Here is a 17,901-nt window from a genome sequence, read left to right on the forward strand (position 1 = left end):
TGAAGCTGTCCCAGTGATTAAAGGGGTTTTCCCACAAACACATGTATCTCCTATCAACAGGATAGGGGTATACATGTGTGATTGTTAGGGGCCTGACCGCTGTGACACCCAGCAATGAGGAGAACGAGGGACCAAAAGTCCCCCGAAGTGCTCCATGAGAATGGAGAACTAGTGCGCATGCTCGGCCAGTGTTCCATTCATTTCTATGGAGCTGTAGGAGACAGCGGTCCCTGAAGTCCCATAGAAATGAATGGAGCACTGGCCGAGCATGGGCACCAGCACTCCATTCTCATGGAGCACATAGGGGGACTTTCGGTCCTCCGATCTCATTACAGGGGTCTCAGTGGTTAGGCCCCTAACGATCACACATGTATCCCCTATCCTGTTGATAGCGGGATACATGTTTTGTGTGAAAACCCCTTTAACCGCTCTAGCGGACCTTCATATGCCTTAATAGGGCATATGGAAAAGGGTGTTTTGGGTGGGACTACCCCTTTAACTGCTGGTAACTAAGGCCACACTGTGAAGTCACATTCAATGGTCACATGAATGGTTCCAACACTATCTTTTGGATCGCGGTTGAGTGGCCGTGTTATGTGGCATTACATAGTACAACATGTGGCCGTAATATTTATAAAAGTGCTTGTAGTCATGAGCAGCGGAATGAAAGAATATTTACAGGGCTCTTTTTTCCACTCTCTGCTGGTTCACACCCTTAGGACATGTCCACACCAGTTGGAATTGCTGCGTTAAAATCCTAAGAAAATCCGACCCAGAATCCGCCAGAAAATTTGCACCAAGTCGCGCTCAATTTGGTGTGAATTTTGTAGCTGATTTTATGCTGCTGAAAACAGGCAAATGTAACAAAAACACAAAAAGCTATATTCACCTCCCATTGTGCTCTCATGGCAGCCTCGGCTGGTCCACATGTGACTGCTGCAACCTGTGATTGGATGCAGCGGCAACGTGTCGCCACATGTCATCACTGGAGGCCGGGTGTACAGAGACGAGTCGGGGGTCGATGGACCCGTTGCTACAGTAGCACAACGTGAATATATATATTTTTTTACTTTAAACTTCTTTTACTATCTGACTATCTGGAGGTGGATTTCGCTGCGTAGATAACCATAGTTTTGTTGCAGATTTTGCAACATATCCGTGCACTTTAAAAATCCTCACCGCAGAAATTTTCAGCAGCGTGTGGATGAGATTTGTTAAAAAACTTGTCCACTTTGCTACTATTGTATTTGTCTGCCGACTTTCCATCTGCAAATCCGCAGCAATTTCACTACGTGTGAACATAGCCTTAGTCTACTGTTCTGGACTACCCCTTTAAATGGTAAGTTCATTTTTGAATGCCATCATTTTCTAGATACATTACTTATCTTGTGCTGATCCCAAATTGCACTCCAAATTATTATACTTCAGAGCTGCACTCACTATTCTGCTGGTTGCTATTGAAAATAGTCAACAACCTTATCAGATACACCCCTAACAGCTTAGCTGATCTTCTAGAATACAGTGGGATAGTTAGTTTCTCTTACACTAGATGACTGTACTGTGTAGATGCCGAGTCCGCAAAGAATGCTGGAGATTTCAGCCTTTAAGCTTGCAGAATTGTAAATACAGCTCTGGAGTATAATAATAATTATATATAACTCAGGATCAGCACGAGATAATGCAATGTATTTACAAAGTTACTCTACTTTTGATGGTTTTCGGAGGTGAAAATATGATTTAATCTAAAGCAAGCCTCCCTGCTTACATGTTCCCTTTAAAATAATGTATAGCGAAACCTGTCAGGGCAGTTTGGCACAAATCCAGCGTCGGATTTAACTAAGTCTGTCATGTATATATAGTATAAATATATAAATTATATTCTCAGCAATGCATGAAATACCTATCAAATCAGTGGGACCTCATACGGTCAATGAAGTATCTCATGTCTCCGAGACGTTACCTGCTCCATATACATCTATAGAGAATACCGGGTCCACGGTATGTAGGTACACCGCAATGGCCTCTTGTCTACTTTGTAGAAGATATTATTAATCATTATTCAGCACCAACATGATTCAAGTTTATATCAATTACAAAAATGTAACTTTTTTTTTTCTAAAATTTCCACTTTTTCCAAATTGTACCTTTTAAAAATACAATTGTTTCAAAAATAAAAATACAAATTGACATTTCCCGGTCATTTCTCTGCTGCACGAATGTAAACTAACGATGACAAGAGGAGCAGCTCCGGAGGTTTGTGTAAAAGGATTAAGTTTACATTCCTAAGGCCGTCATAATGCATCCAATACCCATCAATCTGAAAAGCTGCGGAGTAATGGTGCTCTTCCTTGTTAAAAAGAGTGGCACCTTCTAGAAGATACCTGAAAGCAGATCAGATGTAAAAATTAAGTGACATTTATCCCATTCCTAGCACTGTCCCCTTTAAGCTCGGAGAGATCTCTGGGTCTCAGGCCTATGGTGATAGTGCTGCTATATAAATGAATGGGACCGTAGAGCGCATTTTAGCCCCATTCAACCCTATGGAAGGACGTCAACATTAACTTTGAGAACCAAAGAAAAATCCGAAGGGGTTTGGCACTTGGAAGCTCAAGGACCCCCACCGAAGTATCGTTACATAGGCCTTAATGATGTAAGAAGATAAAAGGATCTCAAAAGGTAAAGCAGGTGACTGTCAGCCCATTGAATAGGCAAAAACGTGTCAAATCTACACGTCCACCCTTGAACGCCATTTTATTTTTTAATCTAAATAGGCTCATCATTCTGCGTTGATTGATTTCATAATATATCTTTATGGCTTTTGGTGCTCTAATTTTCTAAAACAGAGCTCCAAATACCCAGCATTGACAGCGTTCAATGATTATATACTAGCTGCCAGCAGCAACCAGTAAAGGGAGCTTAGCAGCTGTTGTATGCAGTGAGCTCCCTCTAGTGGTGACTGCAAGTAGCCAGAATTTTATTATTTCATCTGTGACTATGCAATGGATTTGAAGTAATGTAGTAGAAAAACTGAGCTCTGACTTCCATAAAGATATATGAAGAAATGAATGAGAACAGAATGTAAAGCTGAAAAAAATAACTGGTGTTAAATGGTGGACATTCCCTTTAACCATTTAGGAAATATACAGCGCTGGGACCCTATCTGGAGAATGGGTGTCCCTTGACATGTGAGGAGATATGCAATGGGGCGGTCTACTAAATGCAGAGATTCTGATTGTTCTTTACTTACTTATGATCGGATAAATCCAAATAATATGGTACATAAGCCAGGTCCTCCGACTTCCACTGTTCCATGTTTAAGATAACAAACGGCGGAGCTCCATGACAGAAAACTCTCTGGGAAAATTCTCTCAGGCAGCCACACCTGGAAGATACAGAAAAAAATAAAATAAAACATACATGGGTGCTGATCAGAGCCACATGGAGTCCATGCGGCACCGAACTGCAGAATTTTAAAGGGGTTCTCCAGTCATAGGGTAGGATAAGCCATTAATATTTGATCGGTGTGGGTCGTAGGAGCGCTGCTTCCCCTTCATTCCGTACTGTGAATCGCTGACACACTTGTAGTGGCGGTTCACAGTATTACAGCCTTCTGCCATTGAAGTGAACGGGAGAAGGCTGTAATACTGAAACGCCGCTACAAGTGTGTCGGCGATTCACAGTACCAGCAGTGACAGTAATGAAGGGGAAGCAGTGCTAGTACGACCGCCGTGGCCCCTTCAAAACAGCTGCTCAGCAGAGGTGCCAGGCGTCGGACCCCAACTTGAGGATAGGCCATCAATTTCTTATGACTGGACAACCCCTTTAAGAACTCCGCGTTCCCTCATATAGTGTTTCGTACTGCATTGTATTACCAAGGTAGAGAATAGTGCCATAATAAAGCATCCGATGGAGCGTCCAACAAAAAAACCTCAGCAGGACATCGGAGGCATAAGGATGTACAGTAGGGCCACATTAGTCTATAGGTGCTGTATTATGGTCCTGGAGGTTGTATGAAGCTGTAATATACTCGTTGATCGGTATTAGGGTTAGATGTGATGTTAGAGGCACAAAGGCTGTCAGCCGAGCAGTCAGTCCAGCTCACTGACGAATTCGGCTCACAGCGGAGTGCTGCAGCTTCTATGTAAAGTGGATACATAATATCTGCAGCGCTGAAACAGTACAACATTTTTAATGTATATTACAAAAGTGCTTATAATCACCATATAGATACATTACAATAAAATAAAAATGTCACCCAGGTCACTCACCCAATCTCTTCGCATATTTCAATCCGGGAACAAAACAGCTCATGCACCGCCATCTGAATGAGGTCTCCATGTGGTATGTCATGAGGAGGGCTGGAGGAAACAGTAAGCGGGTGACATAACTTGTACTTACAAGGCAAAACTTTTCGTTTAGGTTGTGGCTAAGCAAGTAATTTCCTATGGATCAGACTGCAATGACTTCTGCTAGAGGAGCAGCAACCTCTCTCACATTGGTTTTCTTCATGTTTCAGATAGTGTTGGAAATGAGCGGAGCATAGCGTTGCTTGGTCTCAAATGCAGTCCGTGCAGTAGGGGAGGATTTTGAAATGTTCAAGCCAGAGATGAAGCAGCCTAAGCTCCGCACCTTTCACCAAACCTATTATTTTCATCTGCTAGGCGTAGACTGTGAATTCCTGTATTTTAACCATTTCAAATACAATTACAACAACCTTTTATGCTCCATTTGCATCCAGAGCTGCATTCAAAATTCTGCTGAAATGCACTTAGAATTTGTCAGGTCCGTATAGAAAGAGATACCCTTAAAAAACAAACGCATGTGATACAATGCACTATGGTTAGAATTGTTGGCAATGTTCCCATCAGACACTGAACAAGCAGGGGATACTGCAAAAGGTGAGGGCAAACAAGAAACCACCAAAATATGGAAAGTATTATTGGATGGCAAATGGATAAGTGTTTGTAAAGTTTTATGTACAGGGATGATGTTCAAAAGCCGAGCTAAGCTTGAAGTCATTGGTAAAATTCAGTATATAGTTAAATTAAAGGGAACCTGTCAGCAGTTTTGTGGCCTCAAAACTGCTGACAGAGCAATAAAGGAGAAGGGGGGGGGCATTTTAAACTTACCTTTTGTCTCGGTCATGCAAGTTGCATAACCGAGAAAATGATGTTCAATTCCCCCCGTGTGCGAATCGCAAGTGCCACTGAGGCGGGACTTGATGTGCAAGCGCTCCTGCACCGCACCCTGCAAGCCCCTCCCCTCTGCTATGAATGACGGCTCTGATTGGCTGCTAGAGCCTTCACTCAAGGCAGAGTTTCACTTGCCAATTAGAGATCAGCATTTATTATTTAAAGGAAAACAATGGGCAAAATGAATGCACTATGATACGCCTAGTGCGGGGACGTGAGGGGGCGGAGCATGACACAATTATTGTTTTTCTCTGTTCTTCCATGAATCCTTGTCGTGCTCCGCCCCCTCAGGCCCAACACAGTGTATAGATTTTGACCAGAGACCCTTTAAACTGCACTTTGATTGGTTGCTTTGAGCGACCACGCTACATTTTTTCTGTTAGATTTGGTAAGATGAGGCCCAATATTCGGCGACTGTGCAATATTACCCCAGCAAAATAAATATTCCTTACTTGATGAGAATAGTTTGCATGTGGCTCTCCTGGGCACGGAGTGGGCATCTGGAGTTAGAACAGTAACTTTCTTGTATCGTGGCCATAAGATGCTCCAGATTTCTTGTGAAATTCTCGTGCTCGTTGCCAAACAAGTCAATCTCGAGAGTGGCCTTCCGTATGCCGGACTTGTACTGCCGCTTCTCCATCTTGTCCCATATCCACAGCAACTTTACCGACGTGAAGCTGTAGGTGTCCATCAGATGAAGGAAACAGTCCACAAACTCCCGTCCCAAGTAGTGCGCCAGCTCCCGGGGGAAAGTGTTATTCTCACGTAAGATAACATACAGCAGCATTAAGAAACCATCAATAGTGCACGTGTTCTTCAGAGTAATCTCTACATACAGCGGCATACAAGACACGGCTTTTCTACCCGCCTTAATGGTGAAGACACCTCCCCATGGGAGTACCGGCCTCCAGAAGGAACGATCCTGGTCAGAGTTGTTTTTAATGGAAGCTTTAATCTCTTGAAACAATGTCTTCATCCTGGAGAGAAAGGAAAAAGTCACAAGATGATAATCAGTAACAATGTCAATGTTCGAAATCATCTATGGCAGATACATCTTACAGAGGCTCTGTCACCAGATGATCAAATCCCTATCTCCTATTGCATGTGATCGGCGCTGCAACGTAGATAACAGCAAAGTTTTTTGTTTTTTTTTAAACGATCATTTTTGCCCAAGTTATGAGCAATTTTATATTTATGCAAATGAGCTTTTCAATGGACAACTGGGCGTGTTTTCTCGTTTTACCAACTGGGCGTGTATTGTGTTTTTACTAACTGGACGTTGTGAATAGAAGTGTATGACGCTGACAAATCAGCATCATACACTTCTCATCGTTCCCACCCAACTTCTTTCAGTGCAGACATACAGCGTGACGTCACCCACAGGTCCTTCAACATTGTCGTCGGACAAAGACGATAAATCGGCTCCAGGCGTCCAAAAGGTTAATATGCTCGTCTCTAGGGAGTTTGCTATGCTTACCTGCACATACCCTGCACTGTACCCTCTGACGCCTGGAGCTGATGTGTCTTCTCTCTTCCAACGCCAAGGTTGAAGAACCTGTGGGTGACGTCATCATTTCCAGCCAGCTTCTTTCACTGCTGACACACAGCGTGACGTCACCCACAGGTCCTTCAACCTTGGCGTCGGAAGAGAGAAGACACATCAGCTCCAGGCGTCAGAGTACAATTGAATTTGCAGCAGCATCACCGTGTGCAGGTAAGCATAGCAAACTCCCTAGAGACGAGCATATTACCCTCTCGGACGGCTAGAGCCGATGTATCTTCTTTGTCCGACGACAATGTTGAAGGACCTGTGGGTGACGTCACGCTGTGTGTCTGCTGTGAAAGAAGCTGGGTGGGAATGATGAGAAGTGTATGATGCTGATTCGTCAGCGTCATACACTTCTATTCACAACGCCCAGTTGGTAAAAACACAATACACGCCCAGTTGGTAAAACGAGAAAACACGCCCAGTTGTCCATTGAAAAGCTCATTTGCATAAATATAAAATTGCTCATAACTTGGGCAAAAATGATCGTTTTAAAAAAAAAAAAAAACTTTGCTGTTATCTACATTGCAGCGCCGATCAGACTCAATAGGAGAGAGGGATTTGACAATCTGGTGACAGAGCCTCTTTAAGGCCTACCGATCTCGAGAACGTTTCCTTGTGGGTCATTTAGCTGCAGGCACTTTTTTTTTGTAGGGCCTAATGCACATGACTGTGTTTTTTTGTCCGTGTGCTATCTGCGATTTTGCGGATAGAACACGGACCCAATTAATTTATATGACCCAATTCACACGACTGGGCAAGTTAGGGCAAAAAGGGGTTGTCCAGTTTAGAAAAACGATTTTCATACAGTCGATTAGAGAATTGAAAATGAATAGAGGGGGGTCCTCAGTTTAGCGTCATCTCTTGACGTGGGGGAGCGGATACAAAGAGCGGCCTGTCCTGTCCTGTATTACACAGAAAACAAATTGATGAGCTTTAAGGGATAGTCCCACAAAGGACATTTATCAACAATCCATAGGATCACTGGGACCCTCAATGCTGGGACCCCCAGTAATCACTAGAACGGGGGTCCCGAGCACTGGACGACCGCAGTGAGGAGGAGCTTGAATGTAGCAGTGAATGTCACAGATGCCCTGAAGCCGCAATAAGCAGCCGAGCTCTACACTCGGAGGCTGTGACTCATGATCAGTACAAGATAAGTAATGTATTTACAAAGTGACTCAACTGTTTACATAGAATAATTCTATGGGTAAGGCCCCATACACACGAACGTGTTTTTGCGTCCGCAATTCCCCCGAAAATCCACGGGAGAATTGCGGACCCATTCATTTCTATGGGCCCATACACACTATCCGTGTTTTCACGGGTCCCCGCATGTCCGCAAATCCGTGCCGCACAAACTCAGGACATGTCTTATTACGGTCCGCAAATTCGATGCGGACATGCCCATAGAAGTCAATGGGCCCGTGTGTCAACCGCAGTTTGCGGACTTGCGGAAGTGTTGCTAGGCGACGACCGGGAATGAGTTCTGTCGTCATCCTGTTTTACCTAGGCTTTTTTTTTTTATCCGCATTTTGCGGATTACATACGGATGAACTGCGGAGGACATTTCACGGAACATGGTCCTGGAATTTGCGGACCAGAAAAACACTACGGTCGTGTGCATGAGGCCTAAGGCTTCGTTCACATCTGCGTCAGGGCTCCGTTCTGGTGTTCCGTCAGAGCTTCCCGTCAGAACGGAACCCTGACTGACACAAACGGACACCATAGGTTTCCGTTTGCATCACCATTGATTTCAATGGTGACGAATCCGGTGCAAATGGTTTCCGTTTGTCTCAGCTGCGCAAGGGTTCCGTCGTTTTGACTGAATCAATACCGTAGTCGACTGCGCTATTCATTCCATCAAAACGACGGAACCCTTACACAACGGTGACAAATGGAAACCATTTGCACCGGAAATCACTGGTGATATAAAAGGAAACCTACGATTTCTGTTTGTGTCAGTCAGGGTTGCGTTCTGATGGGAAGCTCCGACAGAACGGAGCCCTGACGCAGATGTGAACGAAGCCTTAAATATTCAAAAGAGGACTTAAATGGGTATTCCATTCTTTAGCAAGCTCGGTACAGGTCCGACCGCTGGGATCCCCACCATTCGCCACAATAAGGGGCACCGTTTCCCCATTGCCACCACCCGGAAGAAAGCGGCTAGGAGAAGTGGACATTGGGATGCGACGTGCTGCTCTAATCAAAGTCTATGGGGCTGACTAAACAGCTGAGCAGAGCTGTTTGCTCATCAGGCCACCCGAGAAAAGTGTCGGCCACCCCAAAATAACAAGACAAACTCATCAGTCCACATAGTGCAACAATAGCGCCAGGAGTACAGCGACATAACACCATCCTAGCAAAGCACCATACGTGCCATGTAACCAGAGTCCAGGTTACAACCCCAAATAGAGCGACAGACACATCAAGCCAACCCCAGAGGAAAGCAACAACAGACCACCCCTGAGCAGAGCTACAGGTGGTTCAGCCCACCCCCGAGCAGAGTGACAGGCAAGTCAGACCACCCCCGAGCAGAGTGACAGGCAAGTCAGACCACCCCGGAGCAGAGTGACAGGCAAGTCAGACCACCCCCGAGCAGAGTGACAGGCAAGTCAGACCACCCCCGAACAGAGTGACAGGCAAGTCAGACCACCCCAGAGCAGAGTGTCAGGCAAGTCAGACCACCCCCTAGCAGAGTGACAGGCAAGTCAGACCACCCCCGAACAGAGTGACAGGCAAGTCAGACCACCCCCGAACAGAGTGACAGGCAAGTCAGACCACCCCCGAGCAGAGCAAGTCAGACCACCCCTGAGCAGAGCAAGTCAGACCACCCCCCAAGCTGAGTGACAGGCAAGTCAGACCACCCCAGAGCAGAGCGACAGGCAAGTCAGACCACCCCAGAGCAGAGCGACAGGCAAGTCAGACCACCACAGAGCAGAGCGACAGGCAAGTCAGACCACCCCGGAGCAGAGTGTCATGCAAGTCAGACCACCCCCGAGCAGAGTGTCATGCAAGTCAGACCACCCCCGAGCAGAGCGACAGGCAAGTCAGACCACCCCGGAGCAGAGTGACAGGCAAGTCAGACCACCCCCGAGCAGAGTGTCATGCAAGTCAGACCACCCCCGAGCAGAGGGACAGGCAAGTCAGACCACCCCGGAGCAGAGTGACAGGCAAGTCAGACCACCCCCGAGCAGAGTGACAGGCAAGTCAGACCACCCCGGAGCAGAGTGACAGGCAAGTCAGACCACCCCCGAGCAGAGTGACAGGCAAGTCAGACCACCCCCAAGCAGAGTGACAGGCAAGTCAGACCACCCCGGAGCAGAGTGACAGGCAAGTCAGACCACCCCGGAGCAGAGTGACAGGCAAGTCAGACCACCCCAGAGCAGAGTGTCAGGCAAGTCAGACCACCCCAGAGCAGAGTGTCAGGCAAGTCAGACCACCCCAGAGCAGAGCAAGTCAGACCACCCCCCAAGCTGAGTGACAGGCAAGTCAGACCACCCCAGAGCAGACAGGCAAGTTAGACCACCCCCGAGCAGAGTGACAGGCAAGTCAGACCACCCCCGAACAGAGTGACAGGCAAGTCAGACCACCCCCGAGCAGAGAGACAGGCAAGTCAGACCACCCCAGAGCAGAGCAAGTCAGACCACCCCCCAAGCTGAGTGACAGGCAAGTCAGACCACCCCAGAGCAGACAGGCAAGTCAGACCACCCCCGAGCAGAGTGACAGGCAAGTCAGCAGCCTGACAAGTGCATCATATTGCAGTACAGATATGAGTGTATAGTATATAGTGTATAGTATATAGGTGCTAACACATACTGTCAGTAATATATAGTAACCTATCAGAGTTGTTGTGACAGGATTGTTTTGGCAGCCCTCTCCCTCATTGGCTCTGCGTCCAGCCAATAGAATGCGAGCTGTGCTACAACAACACGGCCTGCGGCATCCTGCAGTGCAGTTGCACAATCTGAGCCGGGAACCTTCGGATCCTCACCCGCTGTTGGCGTTCGTATTCAGCCCCGGAGAACACTGGCGGGGCCCCGAGGGGCGGCTCCAGCAAGCACCGACATAAACCCAGCCGCTCCTCCACCCAGCGCCGTGCATAAACAACCGTGACGTCACCACGGTCTTTGCGTTCCACGCTGGTATCTGAGGAACGCGACGTCGGTGACCTACGTCAGACGTTACGTAGTACCGTGCGTGCTTTCGTCGGGCGGAGCGACCCTTTCTGGCGGCGTGTTGCTAGTTCGGTGCCTCACGGACTGAGCAGGCTTTCCCAGTGTGTGTGAAGACGAAAGACGGGTGTGGAAGAGAGAACACCCCGGAGACGGAAGAAGCGCGCTGTAGTGGCCGGTACGTGTGTGAGGAGGTATAAAATGGCGGGACTGGCCGAGTGTGAGAGGGAAGTCCTCGCCGTGCAGCGCCATTTCATCGAGCCGTGAATGTTCATGCGGCTCCTCCGTCGTGCTGGGCCTCGTAGCGCCCCCTATGCGCGATGTTTGCGTTTTACAATGTCCAGAGCAGGACTTGTGCTGCACGTTGGGGCCGTAGACCAGATCTGTCGTAAAACTTTGCAAATGTGCCAAAAACTACAAAAATCAATAGTCAAAATCGATTTGAAGGGGTATTCATGTTCGATATGGCAGCGGTGTGGGGGAGGGGGACTGCTCGTCCATCCGGTTCCATATCCGTTTAATGACCTATATTTCGTGCCCTTTTCATGACGTATTTTTTCGCACTACAGCCTACGGGTGATGTCACTGTTCGATACCTGTTTGACGTATACATCGTGCGCTCTCATGAGTCTTTCCATGACGTAGCCGTTAAGCGTATACCGTATTTTTCGGACTATTAGGCCTTATTCACACCAACGTGTGAGTTTTGCGCGCGTTGCAGTTCCGTGTATCATCAGTGAATGGCGCGTGGCTGCGTGATTTTCACGCATATGCCATCCTTATGACGCGGTTCTGAGGTTTAGAAAAAGAAATGAAGGAAATGTTTAAGTGCTTCCGTGTGCTGGGCGTGATTTTCACGCACCCATTGACGTCAATGGGTGTGTGATGCGTGAAAAAAGTATAGGACATGTCGTGAGTTTTACGCAGCGGACATACGCTGCGTGGAAATCACGGACTGTCTGAACGGCCCCATAGAGTAACATAGATCCGTGCGACGCGCGTGATTGTCACGCGCGTATCACGGACGTTAAACACGTTCGTGTAAATAAGGCCTTAGACACACCCAGGTTTGACAACCGAAAATAGGGCTGATTTTTTGCGGGACGAGCTGTAGTTTTTATTGGCACTTATGATGTTTTGTTTTTTTTTATATCATTTTTTATTTTGAAGCGTGAACGTGACAAACAACGATTCTGGTGTTTTTATTTATTTATTTTTTTAAGTCCTTCACTGTGCGAGTTAAATAATGGTATTTTGTAATAGTTTGGACTTTTTTACGGACGCAGCTACACCGTTTTTTTTTTTTTCTTTAAAAAATATTTTATTTTTTACAACTGAAAATGTATCAAACTTTTTTTTTACACGTTTTATTAGTTCCCCTAGGGGACTTGAACCAGCGATTGTTAGTACAATATACTAATTGCTGGTATAATATACTGCAATACAAATGTGTTGCAGTATATTGTTGTTTTTATAGGCCTCTGTTAGGCCCTGCCATAGGCATGGCTTAGCAGAGGTAGACCGACGGCAGCCCTGGGGGCTTTTATTAGGCCCTCTGGCTGCTATGACAACCATCGGCGCCCCCTGATCACGTTGCGAGAGGGCGCATATTGGGCTGTCAGAGGGGCCGCCCCCCATCTAACAGTTTAAATGCTGCGGTCCCTATTGAACAGCATGGGGTTTTCCCATGATGGACATTTATGACATATCCACTGGATACGTCATAAATGTCCCATAGATGCGGTTCCCACCTATCTCTAGAATGGGGTCCCCTAAACCCCATTCTATCTTTTTGTGCCCATGCTGCCTCCCGGCTGCTTCTTCAGCGAGCTACGCTGTTTCCATAAGTGGCCGGGAGGCAGCGTGAGCACAAAAGGCTAGAACTGGTTTACGGGACCCCATTCTAGAGATAGGTGGGATCCGCATCTATCTGACATTTATGACGTATCCTGTGGATATGTCATAAATGTCCCTTGTGGAAAAAACCCTTTAATGGCCAGAAACAGCGCAATTGCTGTTCCTGACGGTTAGAGCAGCATGTCAACTGTAAAACAGCTGACACCTGCAGTGTATGGAGCAGGCTCCGCACGTGAGCCCACTTCAAACGTCAGCGTAGGGTTCTGTTTTGGGTTTCTGTTCCTCCATTCCGTCAGAGGAAGAGATGAGCGGAAACCATAGGTTCCGTTTGCATTACAATTTGATTTCAATAGTAATACTTCCGTTTCAAATGGTTACCATTTGTTTCCGTTCCGCAGGGTTTCCGTTATTTTAGCAGAAACATTCGCATAGTCGACTGCTATTGTTTCCGCAAAAAAAAAAAAATTTGTCATCACGTCCTGTTTTGATGAACGACATTAAACAAAGCGCGAGACGTTATAATTGGTACTTACTCAAAACGGGCTGAAGTCAGCAGTGGGGTACCACAAGGATCTTTGTTATAGCTTAGTGATTTGTTAACTCCTAGTCCTCGAATATATCCGATAGTTGGAGAGTCTGAACTTTCCTCATGTACACGATCATAGTGGTTTTGCGGGCCGCTAAACCACAGAACCGGTGCAGTCCACTTGTCCGCAAAAAAACTTTCGTTGTGTGTTATCAGGATCCGCAACAAACAAATTATTGCCATGTTTGTGAAGCCGCAAATCCAGCCCGTAAAATGACTTGTCCTGAGTTTTTGCGGCCCCAGCATGGATCCGTGAAAGCAACGATCGTGTGTAAGGGGCCATAAAAGTTATTGGGTCCGCAGAAAATACGGATAAAGTGCCGACACAAAGCATGGTCGTGTGCATGAGGCCTCACTGGTTGTGGACCACCCATTCTCTATATGCAGCGTGGGTTTAAGCTTGGTGACTGAGCGATTGGGCAGCTGAATTGTAGAGACTGACGGACCCTGGACGGAAGACAGAAGTGGTTTTTACCCCTTCTGTCTTTCGGGTACATCTATACACACCGTTCAGTGAGCGCGGTCTATACAATAGAGGCAGCAGCTATTGGTCTCAGTGGTCATGTGACTGGTCACATGATTGCCGGAAGTAGGAGGCTGCTCCTGGGTCTAGTTAAATCCAGCACTGCCCTAACAGTGAGGGTAAGTTCACGCGTCGCGTAATGCGGATTTTCCGCAACAGACTTAGTTGCTGTAAATTGGCAGCATAATACAGCAAAGTGGATGAGCGAGAACAAATCTCATCCACATGCTGAGTAAATACTGAGCGGAAAAAACGCCCAGAAATTGACATGGTGTGCGGAATTTTATTTTGCACCTGTAAATCTTATTTTCGTAAACGCTGCTTAACTGTTGCGGGTTTGGCCAATTGAATTCAATGGGAGGTAAATCCCGCAACAAATAGCAGTTGTTGCACTTTTTTTTTCCCCTGCAAACAACGCAACTCATTAACCCCCCCCCCCCCCTTCCACAAGAAACCAAACCAATACCATCTACTTACCTCGAAGTCTGTCTTCCAGGGATGACGTTTCATCCCATGTCACTGCTGCAGACAGTCACAGGTTGCAGCGGTCTCCTGAAGGCTGCAGTTTGCCACAGTGGATATTCCAGACGAAAAACTGCAACACCGTTTGGTGCAGTTTGTCGTCCAGAATTCCCTGTGGTGCACAGGACGGGTACGCTACGTGCTTTTATGCAGCATATCCACCCCGTGTGAACTCAGCCTGGTAAGGCTGGGTTCACACGAGCACATTAACGTCCGTAATGGACGGACGTATTTCGGCCGGAAGTCCCGGACTGAACACAGTGCAGGGAGCCGGGCTCCTAGCATCATACTTATGTACGATGCTAGGAGTCCCTGCCTCGCTGCAGGACAACTGTCCCGTACTGAAAACATGATTACAGTACGGGACAGTTGTCCTGCAGCGAGGCAGGGACTCCTAGCATCGTACATAACTATGATGCTAGGAGCCCGGCTCCCTGCACTGAGTTCGGTCCGGGACTTCCGGCCGAAATACGTCCGTCAATTACGGACGTTAATGTACTCGTGTGAACCCAGCCTAATAGTCATTATAATAGGGCTGATTTACCCTGTAACTGGGGCTGCTGTGCAACATCTGTTACAGTGGAAATGTATAGTGTAAATTTTTTTTTTTCTTCATGAGCTAATGTCCCCCAAAGGGACTGGCCATAATTATTATAATAATACTAATAATGAAAATAAATAAAATAAAAATTACTCCTAAAATACCCTCCAAAAAAAAAAACTTTCCACCCGCCAATCTGTCGGTACACTAGCCCTGAACAAATTACCCTAAAATAGACATGTAAAATATATATCAAAATTTACAGTAGACAATGACTATCGCAAATATCCATTTTTAGGTTTTCACAACATATTACCAAAAAAAGTTGTTGTGTTTGTGTTTTTTTTTTTACAACTATAAGCCTAAAAATTGCGTACAAGGAAATAAACCTGCACTGATCATGAAACAAAACTGGAAAAATCACATCTGTAGCTCAACAAATAAGTTATAGCTGTTTAACTAACCCGTGCTGAAAATGGCTAAACGGTGCCTGGTCCTGAACCGGTTAAAGCCTTTACATGCCAGGATGGGTGTTGCATCAGATTTTTATTGAATTAATTATTTTTTTTTTATTCAGATACACGGGAATAGTGTGCCAAGATGCAGGACCCACAGCCAGATCCCAGTCCTGTGACACCTGATCCGCAGGAGAAAGCCGAGGCCCCTGTAGAGGATTCACAGTCTAATAAAGACAATAAAGATATTCTAGAAGTGACTGCAATGGAGCAATCTCCAGAACAAGATGCTACCAGTGAAGTGGAGGAAGCTGCTGAGCCCCCTGAGAAAGTAGAACCTGAACCTGAGCCGCCTCTTCCTCCAGAATTTGACAAGTATTGGAAGGCCGTGGAAGCAAATCCTGAAGAGTTCACCACATGGACGTACCTGCTGCATTATATTGAACAAGAGGTTAGTTACGATCTTGTGTCCAGGATATATATATATATATATATATATATATATATATATATATATATATATATATATTATACACACATATACAAAGAACAAGTAACAGCACCAGGACTTCAGCGTTGGGGAGATGTTGGTTTATTCACCACCAGGTGGAAGAATGAGCAACGTTTCGGTAACTTGTTCTTTGTCTTTGGTATTCTAATCTAAGGAGTTGATTCGGCCTTCTACTGGTAACGTGCACATGGCCTGATGTTCAGTCTGCATTGAGTGCTGTGTTTTCCTCTACTGTGTTTTCCATATACATACGACAAAAAATTAGTGACCGCACACTGCGAACACTGTTGTAACCTAAACCACTAAATATAAATAAATATGCATTACTGCTAAATCTACTTACAAATAGGGAGGTTCTTAGTGCACATTTTGGTCAAAAAGTGTTTGCCCACCTGCCACGACAAGACGACCTCTGTAAGGTGGGGACCTACTCTGCACATATACCCAGAACTGGGACTAAGCCTACATATATACCTGGGGATGGTAGGAACCAGCATTAAACTAATTAAAAATCACCCAGGGCAGAATGGGAGGAGTGCAAGATCAACAAGTGGAGGCAGTCACTAACCCCACATATATGAATCACATAAACACAACAAAAGTTTGAACAGCAAATTCAAACTAAATGATACAAAATCTGTATACAGGTGCAAGAACACCTGTGCCTTCAAGTATACAGCACACAAAGTGAACTTTGATTCCGCTCATTGCAGGGAGGTGTCGTCTGCGTGTAACAGCCGTCACCCGCTTTGTATGGAGCGAGCTCAGCCCGTGAGTTCGCTCCATACCTCCCATTAACCCTCATCACGTACAGTTACGTGATTTTGTGTGAAGGGGTTAACGCAGGTGTCCCTGTGAGAACTGTATTTGCTTTACTAATCTAGTAAATCAAATAGTGATAACTGAATTGTAAGTAATGCAGTTCCCCAATATAAAGCATAATGTCTGAGCAAAATAATATTAGTTTGCACACAGGTTGATTTTAACACGTGTAGAATAGATGATGCATTGCACAGTGAGCTGTTTGTTTACCGACCCTTTTTAACACCTTCCCGACCGCCCACTGTCTTTTGACGTCAGGCGGTGCGGGTGCTTAGTCTACAGATACGTCTTTTGGCGTCGCTGTAGATTAGGCTGATGAGCGCTCGTGAGAGCGCTCATCCTCTAAGCAGGAGCTGTTACTAACCGCTCCTGATCTTAGAGCAGCCTCCTGAACACAGCTGGGGTCGGCAAACATTCGGACCCCAGCTGTTTAACCCTTTGATTACCGCGGTCCGTGACCGCGGCATGATCAAAGGGAATTCCCCTCATTGATCGCATCACCGGGATTCCAGTGATGTGATCAAACACTGGGGAATCCCACTGCAGTCAGCCCTGGGGACCTACAAAGCACCCCAGGGCTGTCTGTTCCGTGTGCCTGCTGTTCGGGCACACTGTGCTGCCCGATCAGCAGCCTGTGTCATAGTGACACCGTGTAATGTATTAGCGTACAGAAGTATGCGAATACATTGCAAGTAAAAAATAAAGTTACAAATAAAGTTATCCCTTGATGGGATTAAAAAAAAAAAAAAGTAACAAAATAAATAAATAAAAAGAGTCTTTATTTTGCATTAAATACATTTTATTGCCCCTACACTAAATAAAAACAAAAAACCTACGCATATTAGGTATGTACACGACCGTAATAACCTGAAGAATTAATCGAATGGGTTATTTAGCGTGAAACGTGAACAGGATAAAAAAGAAACAAAAAAAACTATTCCGAGAATCGCCTTTTCCTATATTCACGCCGTAAAAAAATACTGTTTCTCTCGCATTAAAAAAGGCCTCATACAGCCACGTCAGTGAAAAAATAAAAAAGTTATGGCTGCTGAAGCGCAGAGAGGCAAAAACAGAAAAATTGAGCTGGTCATTAAGGTCTTTTCAGGCCCGGTCATTAAGGGGTTAAAAAGTAATTCTCGTGGAGTTTGTGTTTTCTCCCAGAATCATTAAT

The 17,901-nt window shown here is 45.9% G+C and overlaps 2 protein-coding genes across 5 annotated transcripts in view; one reads left to right on the forward strand and one right to left on the reverse strand.

The window, feature by feature from the left end:
* Window positions 1-214: 214 nt before the first annotated feature.
* Window positions 215-11,100, reverse strand: DORIP1 (dopamine receptor interacting protein 1). 3 transcript variants are annotated; one of them, XM_075843956.1, is made up of 5 exons: window positions 10,733-11,100; window positions 5,645-6,169; window positions 4,269-4,358; window positions 3,248-3,382; window positions 215-2,381 (listed from the first exon to the last, which is right to left on the reverse strand). In XM_075843956.1, exons 1-5 carry the CDS (start codon window positions 10,840-10,842, stop codon window positions 2,198-2,200), a joined length of 1,044 nt encoding a protein of 347 aa, XP_075700071.1. In that variant the 5' UTR covers window positions 10,843-11,100; the 3' UTR covers window positions 215-2,197. The 3 variants fall into 3 exon arrangements, with proteins under 3 accessions (XP_075700071.1, XP_075700073.1, XP_075700072.1); XM_075843958.1 differs by having other exon boundaries at window positions 10,578-10,825; XM_075843957.1 differs by having other exon boundaries at window positions 10,558-10,825.
* The window catches only part of PRPF39 (pre-mRNA processing factor 39), a 32,323-nt gene continuing 25,109 nt past the window's right edge, over window positions 10,688-17,901 (forward strand). Inside the window, exons 1-2 of one of the 2 annotated variants that reach the window (XM_075843954.1) lie at window positions 10,688-11,107; window positions 15,520-15,848. In XM_075843954.1, the coding sequence (XP_075700069.1) occupies window positions 15,543-15,848 (306 nt within the window). In that variant the 5' untranslated portion in view covers window positions 10,688-11,107; window positions 15,520-15,542. The remainder of the gene's footprint in view (window positions 11,108-15,519; window positions 15,849-17,901) is intronic. The other variant, XM_075843953.1, reaches the window with a different exon arrangement.

Source organism: Rhinoderma darwinii, chromosome 12 (genome assembly GCF_050947455.1).
Source record: "Rhinoderma darwinii isolate aRhiDar2 chromosome 12, aRhiDar2.hap1, whole genome shotgun sequence".
Classification (NCBI taxonomy): domain Eukaryota; kingdom Metazoa; phylum Chordata; class Amphibia; order Anura; family Rhinodermatidae; genus Rhinoderma; species Rhinoderma darwinii.

Bases quoted from the DNA above. Each gene is read 5' to 3' on its own strand.
- DORIP1 (XM_075843956.1), bottom strand. From the start codon at position 10,842: ATGCACGGCGCTGGGTGGAGGAGCGGCTGGGTTTATGTCGGTGCTTGC. The intron at 3,383-4,268 runs GTGAGTGACCTG...TGTATCTTCCAG, and splicing joins GAAATATGCGAAGAGATTGG to GTGTGGCTGCCTGAGAGAAT. The intron at 2,382-3,247 runs GTAAGTAAAGAA...ATCTGCTTTCAG, and splicing joins TTGGATTTATCCGATCATAA to GTATCTTCTAGAAGGTGCCA.